Here is a 20,429-nt window from a genome sequence, read left to right on the forward strand (position 1 = left end):
GCAACAGCGGTTTGAGTCCCGGCCCGAGCTGAGCTGCCAACAAGTGGCAGGACGGCTCAGCTACTACAAAAAAAAAATTTACCATTTTACCTATTTTAAGTGTAAGTTCAACAGCATTAGGCACATTCCCACAGCTGTGTAACGACCCCCTCCACCATCTCCGGAAGTTTCCATCATCCCAAACAGAGCCTCTGTCCCCCTTAGACACTCACTGCCCGTCCCTCCCCCGGCCCCCGGCACCACCGTCCACTTCCTGTCTGTGAGTCTGACCACTCCAGGGATCTTGTACAGGTGGGATCACACAGGATTTGTCCTTTAGTGACGGGTTCTCTCGCTGAATGTAAGTCCTCCAGGTACGTCCATACTGCAGCATGTGTCAGAATCTCCTTCCTCCTTCGGGCTGAGTCATCATGGGGCCCGTGCATCATGGACCACATGTGTTCATCCATTGCTGCAGAGGGACACTGGGTGCCTCCACCTTTGGCCACTGTGACTCATGCTGCTGTGACCACCGGGCGCCGGTGAGACCAGGAGCACAAGTTCAAGAGGGCAGGTATGTGGGGCAGGAATGAGATCACTTCACAACTCTCGGCTGTTCCCCGCCATCCCTACCTGGATGAAAGCAGCCTGCAATGAGGCTTAAACATGCCGGAGATGCCAACCTGGCCCCCCGCCTCCCACGCCCATCCTGCACTGGCTGCCGCGCGCTTCCCCTCGGAAACCCGGGAGCTCGTCTGCCCGGGTTTGATGGGAACGTGGGTTTGCACCCTCCTGGTCCCGAGCTCAGCAGGATCTGGGCACACCGATGAGGACCCAGGCTTCAGGGCCACGCAGGGAGACCGGGGTCGGTACCCACTTCTCAGGCGGTCACAGGGGCATACTCAGACAAACCAGGAAAGCCAAGTGCCTGGCTACCACGGGTGCTCAATGAATGGGGTGCTGTCACCACAGAAGCTCACGCCTTATCAGGAGCCAGCATCAGCGTCGCAGGATGAGGGGCCCCACAGACGGCCGGTCCAACGCCCACCCCATCAGGCTCCTGCACCCCTGCCCCTGGGATTTGGGCAGAGGTGGGGTGGGGCGATGCTGGGGTCCACCAAGGGTTGTTAGAGGACAAGGTGTCGGTTGTAAGACCATCAGCGACCCTCTGCTTTCACAGCGAAGCACTAAAACGTGAGAACCTGGTGGAAGCAGTGGGCCGCATGGCCAGGCAACGTATGTTAAGGGGCAGTGGTCAGAGACCAATTGCCCACGCATGCTGGGCCGTGGTGACCTGGAGGGATCTCAAATCCATCCCCTGGGCAAGTTGAGGGGGTGCAGCCACCTGCAGGCACAGGACAGTCCGGGTGGAGGAGGTGGGCGCCCCCAGGTCTCCAAATGCCAAGGTTGCCGTGCCTGGGTGATGTTGTACTAATAATAGTTCCAAGACCAAAGAGATGCTCAAGGCTTGAGTGTTCAAAATGCCTGCTTAAAAAAGACTTTATGAGATTAGTCACAACCAAAACAACCTTAATTTTAACTCACAAGGCAGAAATTTAAAAAAAGAAAAAAGAGCAGAAAGTGCGGTTTGCCCAGTCATATGGATTCAATATCGGACTGACTTTCTGGTCCAGTCATCGCGCCAAAGGCTTTTACACATGTGGGACCATCTTTCAAATATGCATCGCGGGCGTTTGTTTGTTTTCTCTCCCACTCTCTTTTTAATCCTACAAGAGTTTTGTGTTTTTTTAAACATGGTACATGGAAAATGAGATCACTTTTCCAAGTAGAAAAAAGGATTTGGCCCCAAGCATAAGGCTGTGTTTTTTTTAAGGGGAAAACATCGCATCTACATTCAATTATTGAAAGTCACAGAACGTGCACCTGCCACTTCAGGGCGAGGACCCAGGTGCCAGCGCCGCCCGCCCGGCTCGACCAGACACTGTCACTGCCCACAGCCCCTCTGCGGGGACAAAGGGGTCGTCTGGGAAAGCTGGGGCTTCCTTTGGCCAATGCTTTGAATACCCTGATCTCTTCCAGTCCTGTGGCAGAAAAAGAGCCAGCAAGCACTTCAAAGATGGTTTTGTCAAGGTTACAGCAGAGGAAAAAAAAGGGGGAAAGAACAATTCCCAGCCCTCGCTGCTCCTCTGGAATAAAGGAAAGCTGGGGGGGGGGGAGTGGTCCCCTGAGAGCCGTCACCACGGTCACGTCAGGAACAACACCACCAGGCCAAGCCTGCTAGTCACGCAAGCGAGTGAGGGGCACCGACCGGGTGTGAGGCAGCTGGCTGAACTCCTGGAGCCAGATCGCTCGCTGGGCCTCTGGCGGCCGGCCGCGTGCGTGCGAGCAAGCGGCCTGCCTGCTCCGGGGTCGGGGAGCGGGGGAGCTGGCTGTTTACAGATCCCACAAACAGTAAACTCAGCCTTGAATCTCTGCCACCAAGCAGGCACAGCGCTTGAAGGCTGTCCTTGAGAGATGCGGTTGGCTGGCTGGTAGGGCCACGAAGACGGGCCTCCTCCTGCTGGTCCAGCTGTGTCCCGACAACCACGGCCCTGGGCTCTCGGCCTTTCTGGTCTGGGGGGCGACTTCCCCATGGCACGGGCACGTGGGGACCGTGAGGGTCGGGTCCCGGCCCCCCCAGCCCTCCCTGGCTCCCCGTGCCAGCAGGAGGGGAGCCCCGACCTGGGCACAGACACCTGTGTTCCTTCCTGGGTAGAAGGTTGCTATTTCAGAAACACTTCGACCAAGTGCTGCCTTTACAACTGTGTCACCTCGGGCAAGTTAATTAACCTCTCTTGGCTTCAGTTTCCTCACCTGAAAAAGTGGGACATCAGCACTGACCACCGGGGAGGGTTCAGCGAGCCCCACCCAGCCCAGGGCGAGCCCAGCGCCAATGCTGGCTGTTATTATTATTCAAATCTTTGTGCTGGACGTGTGATTTCACATCAAAAGTGTTAAAATTACTCTTTCTAAAGAGAGAAGAAAGCCTGGTTTTAAAACTGGGATCTATTTTCTGAATGCACGCATCTCTTACTGCGAAGTTTAGTGCATCAAAAGCACAGCTACGGACAATCAGCAGACAAAGGTGCTGATGACCCTGCTGGTGAAGGAAGCAGAACGCTCATCTGTGAGAGGCGGGCCCATCCTGCCAGAGACCACGAGGGTGGGGGCTACACCTGCTGATCCCTGATTCTGACCTCACTCTCTGAGTGTGCCCCACACTGCCAGCCTCTGCTCACCCCAGACCTTCTGGGTCAGAATCTGCCTTTGGACAAGTTCCAGAGCTTTCCGTCACATGCGGGCACTAGAGCTGAGGCAGCTTGGGGACAAAACGCTCCCCTGTGGAGGTGTGCAGAGAACCAGGCCCCGTAGACACTGTCAGGGTGGCCACCTCCTCCCACGGAGACCCATCAGCTCCTGGGGTGGTGCAGGTCATCCAGGGCACCACGTGCACCAACGCCCCCAGGGCCCCCGACCTGGTACGGGGCTCCATGACAGAGCGGCCGGGTCCCCTTGGGACACCAGCACACCCAGGTGACAGGCAGATTCTCAGGCTCCCTGAGGTTCAGCTGCTCCCGTGAGCCCAGGATAACCCTGAGCCATCCAGAAAGTCCTCACAAACGTCAGTTCTTCTCGTGATTAAAATGCCGCATGACAACGTGGGGTTGCAATTTCTCAGTGTTCAGCAGATTAAAAAATTACAATGGCACAACAGACAGATTTACCCTTACAACCCGTGGCATCTAGTCATGGCCCAGCGCTGCAGTGCTCCTTCTTTGGGGTCCTCCCTTCAGGTGGCTGGCCCTGGGTGTTCACCCCACACTGTGCTAAGTCCCCTCCTGGGGACGTCTGCTCAGTGAGGACAGTGTCCGAGCCTGGAGTGCCCAGGGCAGAGCAGGGCCTGAGTGGTCACAGTGAGCAGTGACCAGTGAGCTGGGCTCGGTGCCCGTGGATGGTCGGGGTCTCACGGTGGACAGTAAGGGAATGGAGTCACATGATGAGTCCTGGGGGTCCAAAATGCATGGCGAGGCCAGGCCTGGCCAGGCCCCAGACACGGGGACCATCCTCCGGGGTGCTGGGAACCCTGTGCTTCTGACCAGCAGTTACAACAAAAGGCAGTAAAATGCGATTTCTCTGAGAGGAAAAACCAAAGAGGCCCCAGAGGTGAACCAGAGCCGTGGGCACAGGTGTGGGGTTGGAGGGTCTCTCAGGGAGCCCGTGGGATGCAATGCATGTACCCAAAGAAAGCAGGGTGGGGGAGCAATTTTATTCTGATGTAATTTCCTGGGACAAAAGGGTTCACGTCAGATACACAAGATTTAAGAGGCACAGGGCACCCCAACGCCTGGGAGAAGATTAGTCAGCCCCTGACCCCCGCCACCCCTGTGCCGCTCAGAGTGGCTGTGCCCTGCACCTGCCCTGGAGCTGAGCCAGGGCACTGGGCTTGCTGACTTAACGCCTGCTGGGTTTGCGGTCCGACGGCATCGGGAGCGGGCTGCCATGTGCACCTGCTCCCCTCCCCCGCCCTGCACACGCCCACTGCCCTCGTTTACCTGTGTCGTAGTTGTGTGCAGGTCCACGCACAGTGTTTGTGTTACTACAGCCGCTCCTCCGCTGAGCCAGGTGGATGCACTTGGAACATGTCCGTGTTTGCTGACTTATACACTCTGCCCCTGGTTGCCCCCCAAACCTCCTGAGAGGAACAGCCTTATGTCTGGGGGCATCCTGTGCACCAGCTCCTCCCGGAAGCCCCTTCGTCCCCCTCCTGTGGGATCTCGGGCTCCACTTGATGACCCTGGTTCTCCTGGGAAGCTACACAGAGAAAGTGGAACTTTTGAGACCAGCACCTCGGTGGTTGCCTCCGACTCTCCTGCAGCTATGGAGAAGGTGTCGGCGGGTCCCTGGTGGGGACACCTTCCTTCTGCACTCTGCAGGTGTGTCCTCCTGGCCTGCCAGCCTCCGGGTTCCTGCTCCCTCTCTGGGAGCAGGTAGGTTTGCTCCTGCTACCGGGTGTGGAATTTCACAAAAGCAAACACCCTCCTGCTGTTGTCCACCATGCTGGTCACTCAGGGGGAACTTCCAGCCAGAAATTTAGCCCTTGTTCTGGGAAATCGCCCAGAGGCAACATCACATGGCAGATGGGGCAAGGGCTCTCTGTGGCCTCTTTTAAAAGGACACTAATCCCATTAATGAGGGCACCACCCTTGTGACCTCCTTCCCAAGGCCCCAGCTCCAAACAGCATGGCACTGGGGATTAGATCTCCATCTAAGAATGGGGGGGCAGGGTACAAATATCCAGTCCATAACAACGATCAATGAAGCCAATAGCTGTGTCTTTAAAAAAAAAAAATCAATAAAGCTAGCAAACCTCTAGTACAACTAAGAAAAACTGAGAGAGGACAAATTACCAATGGAATGAAAGAGGAGACAGCACGATAGATCCTACGGGCATGACGAAGGCAGTTTTGGAAAACCATGAACAACTCTGCATCCACCAATTCAATAAAGTGGATGAGATGGACCAGTTTCCTGAAAGACCCAAAATACTAAAATTCACACTAAACTAGAGAACCTGAACAATTCTATCTCCAAAGAAACTGAATTCATAGCTTAAAATGTGCTAACAAAGAAAACTCCCAGACCAGCTGTTTTCACTGGTGAAATTCTACCAAACATGTCAGGAGGAAACAGTATCAATTCTACACGATCTCCCAGTAAACAGAAGAGAAGGGAACACTCTCCACTAATTTTATGAAGCCTGTATTATCATGATATTAAAACCAGACAAGGATGCTACAAGAAAAAAAACTACAAAAATGTTTCTCATGAACATAAACACAAGTATCCCCACAAAATATTAGTCGTATATTTCATCCAGCAATATATAACTAAGATCTATCCTACGCATGCAAGGTGGGCTCGACATTTGAAATTCACAATATTTAGTCAATGGAATTCACAATATTACAGAAGAAAAACCATGATTGTCTGAATAGATGCAGAAAAAGCATTTGACGAAATTGAACATCCATTCACAATAAGAACTCTCAGAAAACAAATAGAGGGAAATTTCTTAGTCTGATAAAAGGCATCTACAAAAGCAAACCCAAGCTAATGTCATACTTCAGGCTGAAAGACTGATTCTTTCTCCCTAAGGCCAGGCGTGGGCGAAGGTGTCCCCTCACCTCCCCTACTCCCCATGGCACTGGAGTCCAGAAGTGCAGTAAGGCAGGAGACTAGCGCGTGTTGATGGAGAAAGGAGACTCAAAACCTTTCTCAATTCTCAGGCAACATGGTAATCTACGTAAAAATTCCCATGGGGTCTACAAAAAACCTCTAAGAACTACTAATGAAGACAGCAAGGTCACAGATGCAGTCAACCTAGAAAAATAAATTGTATTTCTGTATATTCTGAAGTTAAATAACAGTTCCACTGGTAATAGGACCAAAATATAAACTACCTGGGCTTAAATCTAACATACACAGTGTCCGTACGCTGAGCACTGCAAACGCTGACTACAGTAATAAAAGGCCAGAGTGAGCAGAGAGATACACTGTCCTCCTAGGGTGCCAATTCTCCCCAAACTGACAGATTTAACACAATCCCAGCAGGAGTTCCTATAGACATCCACAAGCTGATTCTAAAATTTATGTAGAAAGACAGAGGAACTGGAATAACCAAAACAATTTTGAAGAAGAACAACAAAAAAAGCAAAATTCACACTATGTGATTGCAGGACTTACTATAAAGCTACAGTAACAAAGACAGTATGGTCCTTACGAGTGAAAAGTCAGACACACCATCAGTGGAGCAGAAGAGAGAGTCCAGAAACATAGATACGCCAACTGATTTTACCAAAGTGTGAATGACGGTGAGTCAGCCGAGGGCGGACAGTCTGCCGAGTAAATGATTCTGAAGTGGTGGGACGTTCCGGTGCAAACACAATAGATGTGGACCGTTATCTCACACCGTGTGCCAAAGTTAATGAAAAAATGGACCATGGACCTGAATGTAAGACGTACAACTATATGAGTTTGGAAGAAAACATTTAAAAAAAGTCTTTGTAACCTTAGGCTAGATAGAGTTTTTAGATGTGACACCAAAATCATCCCTATTAAAAATAAATTGATAAACTGGACATCATCAAAATGAAATATTTTCCCTCTTTGCAAGACCCTGTCAAGAGGATGAGAATACAAGCCCCAGGCTGGGAGGAAATACTCACCCATCATGCATGAGAGGAAGGACGTGTGTCCAGAACACAGGAAGAGCTCTCTGAACTCAACAGGGAGAAAGCGAACAACCTGATTTTTTAAATGGGCAGTTTACAAAGCGGGCGGAGGGCACATGGAGGGCGAATAAGCATGAGAAGATGTTCAGCATCATGAGTCCTGAAGGAAACGTGAATAAAACGATAACGAGGTGCACACAGCTGTTCACACGGCCCTGAGAAAAGACAAGACTGAGCCAGGCCCTGAAGTGGCGCAGCGGGAAGGCCCACCACAGCCGCGCTGGGAAGCAGTGGGGCAGTTTCTACGAAGTGGAAAACGCACTTACTCAAGGGCCCAGCCCTCGCGCGTGGGTGCTACCCAAAGGGGATGAAAAGCTGCCTTCAGAGAAACACGGGCGTGAATGCTTGTCGCAGCTTCATTCATAAACACCAACGCCGGGAAATGGCCCCAGTGTCCTGTGCGGTGAGAGGACCAGCGCGCCGAGACCCAACCGGCCGCCCACCGACGCAGCCAAAGGGCGGTCACAGCTGAGCCAGGCAGCCGGACGCCCAAGGCTGCGCGCTGCGGGGGTGGCTTGCGGCCACCTGAGGCCAGCAGCAGTGCCCAGGTGCCGCGGGCAGTCACGCTGGCACAGGGGTGGGGGTAGCTGGGGGCGATGGCATTGTTCTGTGCCTTCACTACTGTGGTGCTCTCACCTCACTGCATAAATTTTAAAATGTCAGAATATGTGCTGTGCAGCCACCGTGCACCCGAACTCCAGCCAGGGTCAAGCGGTCACACGGTCACCCTGGCCCCCAACAGGCCCACGTTCACTCTGGTGAGCACGTAGCCTTGTCCGCACTAAACACACTGGCCTTGCAGCCCATCTTCAAAGGAGCCATAAACACCCAGGCGTCCCCACCCGCGCTGGGCTCACAGCTGCACACGGAAGGCGCGGCACTTCCGGGCCCCTGGTCCTGCCACGCCCACCTGGCGTCTCCCCCAGGCCCACGCTCCCTTTTCTCCCCACCCACCTCCCACCCAAAGCCTCTGCTGCCACGGGTGCCCGGCGCCTGTGTCAGGACGCTCCCTGGGCAGCAGCTCTGTCTGTCTGTCTGTCCTGGGTTCCCGAGGGAGCCAAGGGCTTGGAGCCACAGGGCCCAAGAGCCACTAAACCAGACAAAGAAACCCCGGTTGGGCCCCAGCTCCAACCCCAACGCAAAGGGGACCCTGGATGAGCCCCTGACAGCTGCAAATCTGTTTCATCATCTTAAAATAACAGACATCAGACCACAAGCACTCTCAAGTCTGCGCCAGCTCTAAACTTACGATGAATTAATGATGCCCTGCTGTAAACCTCTCCTTTTTTCTAGTTCCTCGTCAAGAGATCGAAGATAGGAAAGGAAAACTGAGATTGTCTTGTTATTCTTGCTTGGGGTGCCTCTTTTTCTTTTTCAGAATACCTTTCAACTTCAGAAGCGTCTCTGACCTAGTTTGAGAACCCACGGGGTAAAGGAGGCAGCCTGCCACATAACCTCCCTGACTCCAATCAAAGGAAACTTCCAGAAACTTCCTGTGACCACAGAGACCAAGAAACAGGAGGTGGCAGAAGGCGCCTTCGGGAACTTCAGGGGGACACTATTTGGCCAGGCCACAGGGCAGCTGGCAGCGCCCTGAGCAGCCAGGCAGGGACCTCAGCCTCTCGGTCTTGGGGCCTCTTTCTCACCAAGTCCCACCCTGGACGGGAGCTGCAAAAACACCTCCACACAGGGGGTGGCGGGCACCCCTCCCTCCAGACCCTGAGGGTGCTTGTGGGGACCTGAGAGTCCCCCACCGGTCAGCCCTCAGCCAGCCTGTCCAGAGCGACCAGAGCCGCAGGGTGGGCGTCCCAGGAGGGCGGGCAACCAGGGGGCTGCTCTCTGCAAACCCCAGGGCTGTGAGGACAATCGGACATGAGCAGAACAGCCTCCCAGCTCTGGGCTCTGCACACAGCTTCTGCAGTTAGAGTTCAGGGCAAACGTCTTAAAAAGAGCTTATGACTAAGGTTTTATTAACGTTGAACGTGAATAATAATAAGGCAACGCCAGTTATCTCTGCCAAGAATAAAATGCAAACTGTTACATTTCCTGCTCCAATTTTACCAGCAGTGACAAAAAAATTAAAGGAAAAATGATATTTAAGAATTGGCTTCCTAAACCCTGACAAATAATGAAGAATGGAAGTATTTCCGCTGCTGAAAGCATGCTGTTTGCAAAAGCTCTGCTGTTAGACCCCCGCTCTGCTCCAGACAGAACCGAAACGACACCTGCCCTAGGCTGGGAGTCCGCCAAACACCCACCATACTGAGGGGTTTTATGGAAATTAGACACAAACCCAGCAAACTACAAGAATGTACTTCCTCACATATTTTTTTTTAAAGGCAAAGATTTATAAGCTCGTTGACCCTCATGAGAGCACATCCAAACCCTTCAGAGGGCAGAGAACTTGGGAGGCTGTGGGGGTCATGGGGAGCCGGGGGGGCAGGTGGAAACACGGAGCCGCCACGCTCCACCTGGCGCCAGCACCCCGACCCTGTGCTACAGACCTCTCCCTTCATCTCTAGACATCTGCCTGTCCATCTGTCCCTCCGTCACCCTCACTGGATCCCAGTCACCCAGGTTCTTGGAGGTGGGAGGGCTCCTGGCCGGGTAGCTAGGAAGGCAGAGGCCTAACACGGCACACGCACAATGGGACAGCACAGGGCCGAGAGGACATCAGGGGACCAAGGGGTGTCAGGGCGAGGGACGTGAGGGCGGGTCTGAGAGCACACGGCAGAGCGGGGCCTGGGGGAGGGGACGAGGAGGGACGCTGACCACCACAGAGGCCTGGCCACAGGCCCCTGGCCAGCCATTGTCCTAGCCTCTCTTCTTCGTAAGCATTTGCAAGTTCTAAAAAAAAGCTGAAAGTGGAGAAGGGGAGTGGGCGCCAGTGTCTGTGGGGCCTGGCTGAGTCAGACACAAAAGGCCCCGGGCAGGTGCCCCTTCCTCCCCAGAGGGGGCCGCAAGGAGGTGAGGACTACAGATGCGATGATTCCAGGGCCTGAGGTGATCAGAGGTCACACCACAGCCCCCCTCCCGCAGCCCACACGGGACGGCTGAACAGGGAGGCTGATCAGGGAAGCTGCCGGGAGGACCCAGGAGGGAGGGACCTGGAGTTGAGAGGAGGGTGCAGGGGCTGGGGGACCTGAGGGCAGGGCCCCTCCTGGCGCCTCCACCTCAGACACCAGTGTCACCAGGTCCACAGGTGGCCCGGCGCTGCTCGGGTCAGTGAGTCCACAGTGACAAGGCGGGTCCTAAAGCCAAGGTCAGCACGTGTCTCTGCGGGAGGGCCGAGCCCCGGGCACTGGTACCTTCTGGGTTTCCTCTCAGGGTCTTCCTGTGGTTCTGGCAGCGGGGCGAGCAGGCTGGGTGCGGGAGCATCTGGGGTGAAGGTGCTGCCAGCTCAGAGAAGGGGAGCTTGACCCAGCTGCGAGGGCACTAATACGTCACCATTTCTGCCCTTCAAGTCATCAGCCTAGCAGATGACCAAACTGGGGGGCGAGGGGTCGAGGAGGCTTCTCCTGGGAAGACAAACAGAGCTGGGGGACAAGAACCAGCTCTGCTCCGGACACAGGCTCTGAGGGGGACGCAGGGGGACATGGGGCCCAGCCCTCCTCGGCTGCTGCGGGGCCCCACCTGTGTGCCCGCACCCTCTCGTGGAGGGACAGCCGCATCCTCCCAACCCCTCCTGAGAAGGGACAAGCCAGGGCCTGGGGTGCTCGGGGTCTGGTAGCTGGTGAGGCAGCGACACCCTCACTCTGAGAAACGGTGACTTGATCCAATCCGGAAAGTTCCTCATCATCTCATTGCCTTGAGAAACAGACCACCTGACAGGGGCAGGGCAAGCGCCCCAGAATCACCCCAGGTGAAAGGCCCACCCGGCCCGCGACGTCCACTGAGCAACAACAAACGGACCAACTGGGCACACCTGCCAGACCCCAGGAAGCTAATCTGCCATCTTCCGCCCTCAATTCAAAAGCAAAAAACCTGCGTGACCTTTCACTGGGCTCTCCCACAAACACGCAACACCGGGGCACGCAGAATGAAAAGAATCTGCGGGTTCCAAGCGTGGCCACGACGTCGCTGGCTGGCTCTCTCTCCGGGCAGCTCACCCAGAGCCCCGGCGGCCCCAGCCTCCCAGGCAGTCCTGGGACCGTCCACCCGCCCTTCTCGGAGCCGTCACTTCTAGCTCATTGTAACAGTCACCACCTGAGGGCCTGGCCGGCACAGCACGACCCTGTGTGTGATCAGAGGGCGAGGGGGCTCACCTCCAGCAGCAGCCGTCCCTCCAGCACGACCGACCCTCCTCGGGCACCGCCGTCTCCGGATGAGGGGACACTGGCAGCCGGCTGCCGCGGGCACTGCTCCTGCACGGCTGTCAGAGAGAAACGGAGCAGTTAGCGGCCTTCCCGGGGCCCCAGGCCTCGTGGCGAGCCTTTCTCACATTACGCTTCTCTGTGATTCCCCAACTTCCACCCCGCCGTTCTTCACTGCTGCCCTCCACAGGCAAAGCCACCTTCCCACGCTGAGCTGAGGCCACAGGGACGCTGGGCAGCTTGGCCTCCTGGGAAGAGGGCAGTTGGCAGGGGCCGGGACAGCCAGCCACTGCCAGCAGGTGCGAACAACTTGCCAACATTTGGGAGAGGACGTCACAGCTGGGCCTAACCCTGGGGACCCACCCAATGTGCTCCCCAGAAACGGCTCTCTGTCCCCTGCTACAAACCCCTCAGGGACCCCCCCAGTGTGAAGCTCACAGCCCACAGGCGTCCAATACACACCGAGCCCTCCAGCCCCAGGAAGGCGTGGGGCAGCAGCACCATTCCCTGCGACACCCGTGGCCCACTGACGCCTCCCCCACGCCCCCACCCCCCAGGCCGGCCTCGTCTCCGCTTTGGGGTGAAGAGCCCAGCTGGTCATCCATGCAGATCAGAGACAGATTTCTCCCACACCCCAGCTCCCTGGGGCTGGTCGGGGACCTCCAACCGCACCCTCGGCATCCTCACTGGCACCGGGAATGATGGGGGGAGCCCCCAGGTAGAGAGAACAGGCAGGTGGGAGTCCCAGGGGGAGGTCACAGCCCAGCCCCCCGAGGGTGGGTGGGGAGTGGGGGAGGCCTCACAGCCTCCCTCATTTCCAGGGATGGCAAACTGAAGGCCACGTCTGTGTAGCCGAGGGCCCATCTGGACGTGGGTACGTGCACTGGCTGTGGCCTTGGGGTAAAACACAAACACGGCACTTCAATCTCCAGCATTTTGTTTCATAACTGGTAGTTGCAGGGGGCCGGGCGGCTCAGCTGGTTAGAGCTCATAACACCACACGGGCCACTGAGCTGCGCCCTCCACAACTAGAGTGAAAACAACGACTTGACTTGGAGCTTATGGGTCTGGGGAAATCATACTGTTCCCCAATAAAATTTAAAAAACAACAAAACAAAACAAAAAACCGGTAGTTGTGCTGGTCTGGGAAGCTCATCTTATCCATGGCTTGTGAGGGAAACCACGAAGCTCTCCCTCAGCCCCACCGAGACCCACGTGGACACAGGGCCTGCCCCCCCACTGCCAGCCCCTGGCACCCTCACCCCGCTGCTCACTGCTCCTGAGAGGTGGGCAGCATCTGCCCCCAGGGGTCCCAGGCCCCCGATCCGCAGGGAGCGATGTGTGCACCCCAGCTGGCGACGTGTCTAACCCGCCCCCAGACAGGATGGACCTCCTGGGCCCTTTCCTCTGGTGCTCACACGGGGCGGCTATCGGCAGGGCCCCAGGCAGTGGCCACATCTGGGCAGCCTGTGGCCTTTGTTCCCCGCTGGTCTCTCTGTCCCTCCCTCCTCTCCTCAGCTAATGCACAGGACCTGTGGTCACTGAATGTGACAGGAAAGGAACCATGTCCTCCCAGAAGGCAGGCGCCTTCCAGGAGAGTGGCACCTGGGGGTCCCTGGGGGACCCTAGCAAAGGCACATTGCTGGCCGGCTGCCCTCCCTAACGGAAGCCTCACAGCAGCCAAGCCCCCCTCCGACTGCGGGTTTTCAAGCCTGTAGCCGCTGAGCTCCAACCCCCTGGAGACAACTGTTTTCAATCTTTGGTGCTGCCCCGTGTACTCGAGACTCCTTCAGACGCGGAGCCCTGGGAACCCCAGCGTCTCCCCACAAGGCCCTTCCCCCGAGGGACCCCATCTCAGAATGCTCGGGGAGGCTGCGGTCTCGCACGACCAGCGTGGGCCTCAGATGCTGAGAAAGATGTAGAAGCCGTGTCCCAAAGAGACAAGGAGCCCTTCCCTCCCTTCCCGCCCCCCTCCTCTCACCCCTCCGCAGCCCCTGTGGCCAGGCCCACCCGACGGTCCTGCCACTTCAGGGCTTGGGCTGGACCCCGAGGGTGGGGGCCAGGCCACCACTCCTGGGAGGATTTGGGGATCAGTAAAGGCCAGCAGTGGGTGCTGGGGGGCAGGAGCAGGACCCCGACCTCAGTGCACCCCGTTGCCTGCTACAGACCCAGACCACCAAGCTCCACTGCAGAGGTCGCCCCGGCCGCCCCCAGTCCTCCCCCAGCCACACTGAAGTGAGGGAAAGGGAGACTTGGGGCCGGACGTCCCGCCTTCCTGCCCTCTCTCCACGCAGACCCGTGGGGTGGGGGCTGATCCTACAGTTGTGAGGCTGGGAGAGGGATCCCCAGATGGTGACATCACTGCAGATGCGGGTGCCGATCGCCGCCCCCCAGCCCGGCACTGCAATGTGGGCAGTTCACTCCCAGATGCACAGGGGCCTTGGCCTAGCCACCGCTGGGGGGACAGTGGGGGGGGCGCCCCACGTCCTAACTTCCTCCCCTCCCCCGCACATCTCTACGCCAGCATTGCGTGGCCCCGCACCCCTTTCTCACTTCTCCCCCCTCCCCCGCACATCTCTGCAGCGCCGCCGCCCCCACCCCCGGGCCCGCGGCAAGACAGAGAGAAACCGAGCGCGACTCGAGCCGGGGGCGAGGGGGAGCCTTCCTGAAATGCATCTGAGCTGACGGGGGCTGCCCCCTCATTTCCCAGGTCCGCTGGTTCAGGGGTGCTTGGGATGTTGAAATGGAGCAAACTCCAACGGGGGGGGGGTTCACAGTTAGGGCCCCAGGCTCTGGGTCAGGTCACTCCTGTTCTCAGCGGGTGAAGGCGAGGACACTGCAGCCAGGTCACCCGGAGCAGCTCCTGTCTCCGCTGCCTGAGCACCTGGGTCTGTTATTGTATCTCAGGGGCTCTCTCCGGGGTCACCTTTCTCCCTGGGACTCAGGGTCTCGCCTGAGAGGGGGAGCAGGGGGTGGAGGGGCTGGCCAGAGACTGCAGACAGACCTCAGCCCCCTGCTGGGCGCACGCTGAGAAGTTCCCCCAGCCCGTGTCCTCCTGAGTGAGGGGGGAAAAGCCCACCACCAAGGTCCCAGGTCTCCTCCCCCCTGACTGCCCGTGGTAATGGGTCAAGGCAAAGGCTGGCAGGGAGCAGGAGCTGGAGTCCTTTCCGGGAGTTGCTGAGAGTGTGGAGACAGAGTGGCTGTGCCCCCCACGAGGCCCAGCTTGGCAAGGAGGCGGTGTTCCCGGGACGAGGTGCCCCATGGCCAGGGCACAAGGACCTCCTTGCAGAACCAACCAGGGAGCAAGAGGCCTGTGCAGGTCCAAGTGGCCCACGGCTGGGCACCTGTCCACCCGCTGGCCCTGCCCAGTCCACAGACCGGAGGCTGAACCCTGAGAGCTGGGCCCCCGCCAGGACCCACCCTGAGGTCCCCCTCCAGTCCAGCCTGGACTCTAAGGGACAGTCAGAGGCAGGAGGCCTCTGAGACCCCAGTCCCATGGAAGCCCACCTCACCCTGGGCACAGCCTGGGGCTGTCTGCATGTGTCAGCCCGAGTTCAGGGCCACGCGGCACGAGCCATGGACTGCCCGCTCCAAGAAACAAGGGGCCGCAGGCTCACGCGGCTGCCTGAGTCCTGAGGGAAGTCTGGGCCCAGCTGTGCCCCTCCAGCCCCTCCCCCACCCCGAGTCGCCAACAACTTGAGGCTCTCATGGCCTCATCCACGCTGTCCACTGGCTGGCTGCAGAATTAACTGGAACCAGCCTTCCTCTCATTTCACTGATTTCTTGCATCCATAAAAAGGTTCATTTGAACAGAGAGAATCTGAAGAATTATCGCAGACAGTGGCCGTCCTGTGAAAATGTCCCACACAGAGGATGTGTACCCACGCAAGGTGGGGTGGGGGCCTCCCGCTGATATGCAGCCTGGGCTGCCTGCAACTTGCCGGCCCCACCCAGCACCCCTGACCCCGCTTTCTAAGAGACCTCCATCGCCTTTGCACAGAGGAGATGCAGGGCAAAGTGCCACCCTGGGCCGAGCCACGTGCCACAGGGCCCTGTCCTCCACCAGGGGCTGCTTAGGGGTCGTGTGCCAGTCTGGCCCGTGAGAGGTGCTGGAGAAGCCAGGAGATGCCCCACCTCCACCTCTGCATGGTGCTGTGACACCCAGAAGGTGACAGCCACTTTGCTCCCAGCTCAGGAAAAGCCAACTCCTTGGTGGGCAGGACAGGTGGGTCTATGGTAGGTGAACCCAGGACGTGGGATGCACTGAATGGAACGTGGGGTTCATGGGGCTGTCTGTGGGTTGGGGTGCAGGACTCCTGCCACCAGGTGATAGAGCCACAGGCCCCTCTAGACTGAAAACCTGCTTCTGACCAGCTGTACTTCCTGGAGTGGACAGGTCCACATCCAGAGACTGGCCCCCGCTCTGACTGGAACACATGCCCGGTAAAACCTGGCACTGTGTTGTCATGACGTTGAGAGCCCAAGGTTCTCTGCCTGTGTCCTGGTCTCCGAGCTTGGGGCAGTGCCCAGAGCAGGTGTCCTCTGGGAGCTGCCCCTCCAGCCCCGGTCCAGCAGCTCACGGCCCCAGGCCCACCCCACACCCACAGCGTGTCCCTCCACAGGCAGCCCCCTCTGCTCTTCCCTGGCTGTGCCCAGAGGTCGGGTAGAGGGCACAGGTCACGTGGAGCGCCCAGGAAAAGAAGGCAGGGGCTCCATGGGGGGGGTCCCCCATCTCTGACTCTGCCGCCCCTCCCAGCTGTGTCCACAAACACACCTGCAATCCTGACATCAGACCAGTGACCCTCCCCCTCTCAGTCTTCAGACACTCCAGTCTCCCTCTCTTGGCATTTCCAGAACTAAAAGATAAACTTCTTTTCCTCTGGGAGACGGACATGACATGCACCTGTACTTGTGCTTCCTGGTGGCTACACACCATCTGCCGAGGGCACCAGGGGCCCCAGGTGCCTCCTGCACAGGGTGTGTCTGCACGGGTGCAGGTGACTGGTCCTCCGAGCAACTGGCAGGGCCATGGTCCTAGTGTCCAGTCTGCCTGCTCTGCATGGGGAGGGTGAGGGCAGGCCCTGCAGTGCCACCCAAAGGTTCTCTGTGCAGGAGGCTCAGACAAGCACAGCTCTCAGCTGAGCACCCCAAGGGGGTGGGTCCCACAAACAAGTCAGGAGTGTCCAGGTGGGTGACGGGAACGTGCAAGGGCAGACTTGACTCCAGCTGCGTGACGAGACTGAGGGGCATGTGTCGGTTCTGGAAGGACCCCGGCAGCTCTGGACAACATGCTGTGTGCACGTCGCTGTAAAGAAGTGAGGGACACGCTTTCGTCTTGCAAAGCAGGTGAGTCCAGTATGTGTGGGACACCGGTGGCCCCAGCCCTCCCAGAAAACAGGGCAGCAGGCGAAAAGGGGCGGAGCTGTCCATCCAGCCTGCCACCTGCGGGTGTGTGAGGCACACCTGTCCTGCACCTGCCATCCTGGAGAGGGTGGGCCTCTCGGCCTTTGAAAAGACATGGTGGCTCCCCCTCGAGCTCCCTTTGAGAACCTGTGGGGACCTCGCACACTGCCTGCAGTGACAGGAGCGCGTTGAACACAGTGCACGTTGCCACAGGCTCCACAACCTGTCCCAGATCTGCAGGCACCAGGGGCGTTTCTAGAGGGAAACATGGGTCCCTTTCCTCCACGCCCCATTTCCGCCGCAGCCTGTCCTGGAGGAGACCCCAGGGGCGGCGCAGAGGGACAAGGTGGGGACACGCTCACAGCCTCCCCTCCCTGGCCGCAACCACACTGCCCTCCACTGTCCAGCAGTGACACCTGCCCTCCCCAGACAGTGCCCCCTCCTGTCAGTAGGGAGAAGGTAGCCCCCCACCAGCATTTACATCTCTTAATCCTGCATCTCACTAGCCAGCCAGGTGGGCCCCACAGGTAAGGAAACTGGCAGGAAGGGGCGGGGAGGAGGAGTAACCAGCAGAATGTGTGTGAATGCAGTGTGTGTGTGTGTGTGTGTGTGTGTGTGTGTGTGTGTAAACGCTGTGTGTGTGACAGTGTGTGTGTGACGCTATGATACTGTGTGTGTGTGATGCTGTGTTGTGTGAACGCTGTGTGTGTGATGCTGTGTGTGTGTGACGCTGTGTGTGACGCTGTGTGTGTGATACTGTGTGTGATGCTATGATGCTGTGTGATGCTGTGTGTGTGTGACGCTATGTATGTGACGCTGTGTGTGTGTGATGCTATGATGCTGTGTGTGTGATGCTGTGTGTGTGTGACGCTGTGTGTGTGACGCTGTGTGTGTGATGCTGTGTGTGTGGGTGAACACCGTGTGAACGTTCTGTGCTGCATTACGACAATGGGTGGGAGAAGATGACCCCTTGTACAGGATACTTTGCACACAGTGGTGCTGGTGTGTTTTAACAGAGCGTGTCACTTGTGGGGGTAGAGAGGGTCCCAGAGGTGGGAGTGGGCGTAGGTGCGTGTCCTTCCAAATGTGCGTCCACACTCCTCACCACCACAGCTTGTGGGACCAAGGCACCAAGTCTGCCACTCAGGGCCCTTAGAAAGGGAACACACAGGAGCATAAACACCCTGCTTTCACGGCACTTACAAAACGAGGGCCCTTGCCAAGGAGGGTATTGCTTCAAGTTGTGGATTTTCTATAGCAAGAACCTCTGTGATTTCTAAGACGCACCAGCAAGCTTTAGACGGTTCACACAATGACAACTCGAAAGGAAACAGCCAAACACTTTTCTTGGAGCCAGCGAGGTGGGCAGGCAGAGGCTGTCCACCTCTGTCTGGGGAGAGGATGCACTGCAACCACCTTCTGAGGTCACTCGTCCCCCAGCCCAAAAGGGGCTCTGCGGGAATGCGGGTCACAGGTCTTGCAGCTGAAACTGCACCTTCCTGCAGTCCCCACATCACAGTGCAAAGGTGCAACCAACAACACTCTTCGGGAAGAAAAAGAAAAAGGAATATTCTTTGTATGCATCATATCCCTTCGTTGTGTGAAGCACCTGGAACAAGCCAACTATTTGGGCGTTTTGTAACATTTCAACACATCAGAAGGAAAGGACACCAGTGTTGAGTCAAGGGTTCAAGAAACATTGTGCAAAATGAAACCAAACCCCCCAAAATGTGTGCTGGTGCTTTCCAACAATCAAAGCTTACTAACTGTGTGCTGTGCTGGTGACAAGCACGCTTGGGCCACGTACACGTCCCAAATACCTCGCACTAGCGACCCTCAGGGCACCCTGGTCAGAGTTCAGGCACAAGAAGCCTCCTAGGGACGCCCCACCCCATGTCTCCAGCAGCAGTTCCGATGACGACAGACTCGGTGTCCTGGGCTTTAGAGCTCCCGGCTCCACTGTCAGGCAGTCTGGTTCCTGTACGAGTAGTGGATTTACAGTAAATTTATAGACACCTCCACGCACTCAATTTTGCACGTAACCCCGGCCTGCCTGTCAGTTATCATCCCCTTAATTTCCTCACTAATCAATTGCATGTCACTATAGGTCAGGGGTTCCTGTCAGTCGCGCATAATACCCGTCACCATCGGCAGGTACAGACTGAACTGAGAGGCTGGGGGATTGGGGGCCATGGCCGTAAGAAAAGTGCAGGTGTGCTGGGCTGTCAGGAGAGCACCCCACCTGAGGAACCCCGTCCTGCTGGGGCGGCCACATCCCCTTCCCCTCAACCACCGCCAACCTCTTGCCTGTTCAGACTGTGTCTGTGAAACGGGTGGCAATAGCAGCTGCGAGGAAAATGCTGGCTATTCTTGTATTTCTTTTTATGAAAGGACTGGGTACCCCCAAGTGCCCAGTGCTCCTGAGAGGTCCGAAGGTGACTTGCCCCATGAACACTTATGCGCGTACCATGCCCCCCACACACACCATGGCCATCCACTCGCCCGTCCTCCTGCCTTTTCCCCCCAGGAATTGCTTGGCCCACAGCCCCTGGGAGCCCCCTCACACCTCAGAGCAAACTTTTGGTTGTGCAGTTTTGTTTGTTTTGAGACAACGTCAGACTTACAGAAAAGTTATAAGAACAGGACAGGGCACCCCAAATACCCTTTGCTCAGACTCCGCACAAGTTTCGCCAACGGTCCCGCCAACATCCTTTCAGCCCAGCGTCTGGTCCCCCGACCCTCTCTCTGGCCCTGTCCATGCAGGGTGTTCCTTGGTCCTTCCGTGACTTCCATGACCTTGACTCTGAAGACCATAGCTCATTCTTTTGCAGGCTGCCCATCAGTCTGGGTTCGCCCTGTGTTTCCTTGTGATTGATTACACCAAGGTGATTCATGTTCAGCCAGAATATCACAGAAGGGACGGTGTCCTCTTCCCAGGCATCCTGTTGGGTGGCACGGATGTCCCCTTAGTCCATTCTTGGTGGGGTCCAATTTGATCACTTAGGACAGTGTGTGCTAGGTTTCTCCACTTTGTAATCAATATGTATTTTGTTGAGAGGAAGTTGAAGACTACAAAAATCGCACTTTCACCCCACTCCGACACACTGATTTTAGTGTCATTGACGCTTCTCGCCTGAATTGCTACTACGCTCACGCCACCTGGCAAGTTCCTAATTCACCTCTTCTCGCTACAGCATCTGTGTGTCATCTTCCGTTCTGTCTACTGTGAGGAGCTTTCTCTCATCACTCACGCATTCACTCACTCACACACGTCAGTGTGTTCGGACTTCCTGAACCCCACTGCACTCACTGGGTTATAATCCATCACCACCCTTACTCATGTATATGTCCACACTGTCCCACACATGGTCAGTACAGCCCCTTGGGGCGGCTCCGTCCCATGATGTCCCCTCAGTGTCTGAGCACAACCTTGCTTTCTGGC

General features: G+C 57.0%; 1 protein-coding gene across 1 annotated transcript in view; it reads right to left on the bottom strand.

The window, feature by feature from the left end:
- The window catches only part of AHRR (aryl hydrocarbon receptor repressor), a 75,617-nt gene that overhangs the window by 24,688 nt on the left and 30,500 nt on the right, over window positions 1-20,429 (bottom strand). The window contains exon 5 of the mRNA XM_019624355.1: window positions 11,537-11,643. Coding sequence (XP_019479900.1) covers window positions 11,537-11,643 — 107 coding nt within the window. The remainder of the gene's footprint in view (window positions 1-11,536; window positions 11,644-20,429) is intronic.

The sequence above is a fragment of the Hipposideros armiger genome, unplaced genomic scaffold, assembly GCF_001890085.2.
Source record: "Hipposideros armiger isolate ML-2016 unplaced genomic scaffold, ASM189008v1 scaffold_585, whole genome shotgun sequence".
Classification (NCBI taxonomy): Eukaryota; Metazoa; Chordata; class Mammalia; order Chiroptera; family Hipposideridae; genus Hipposideros; species Hipposideros armiger.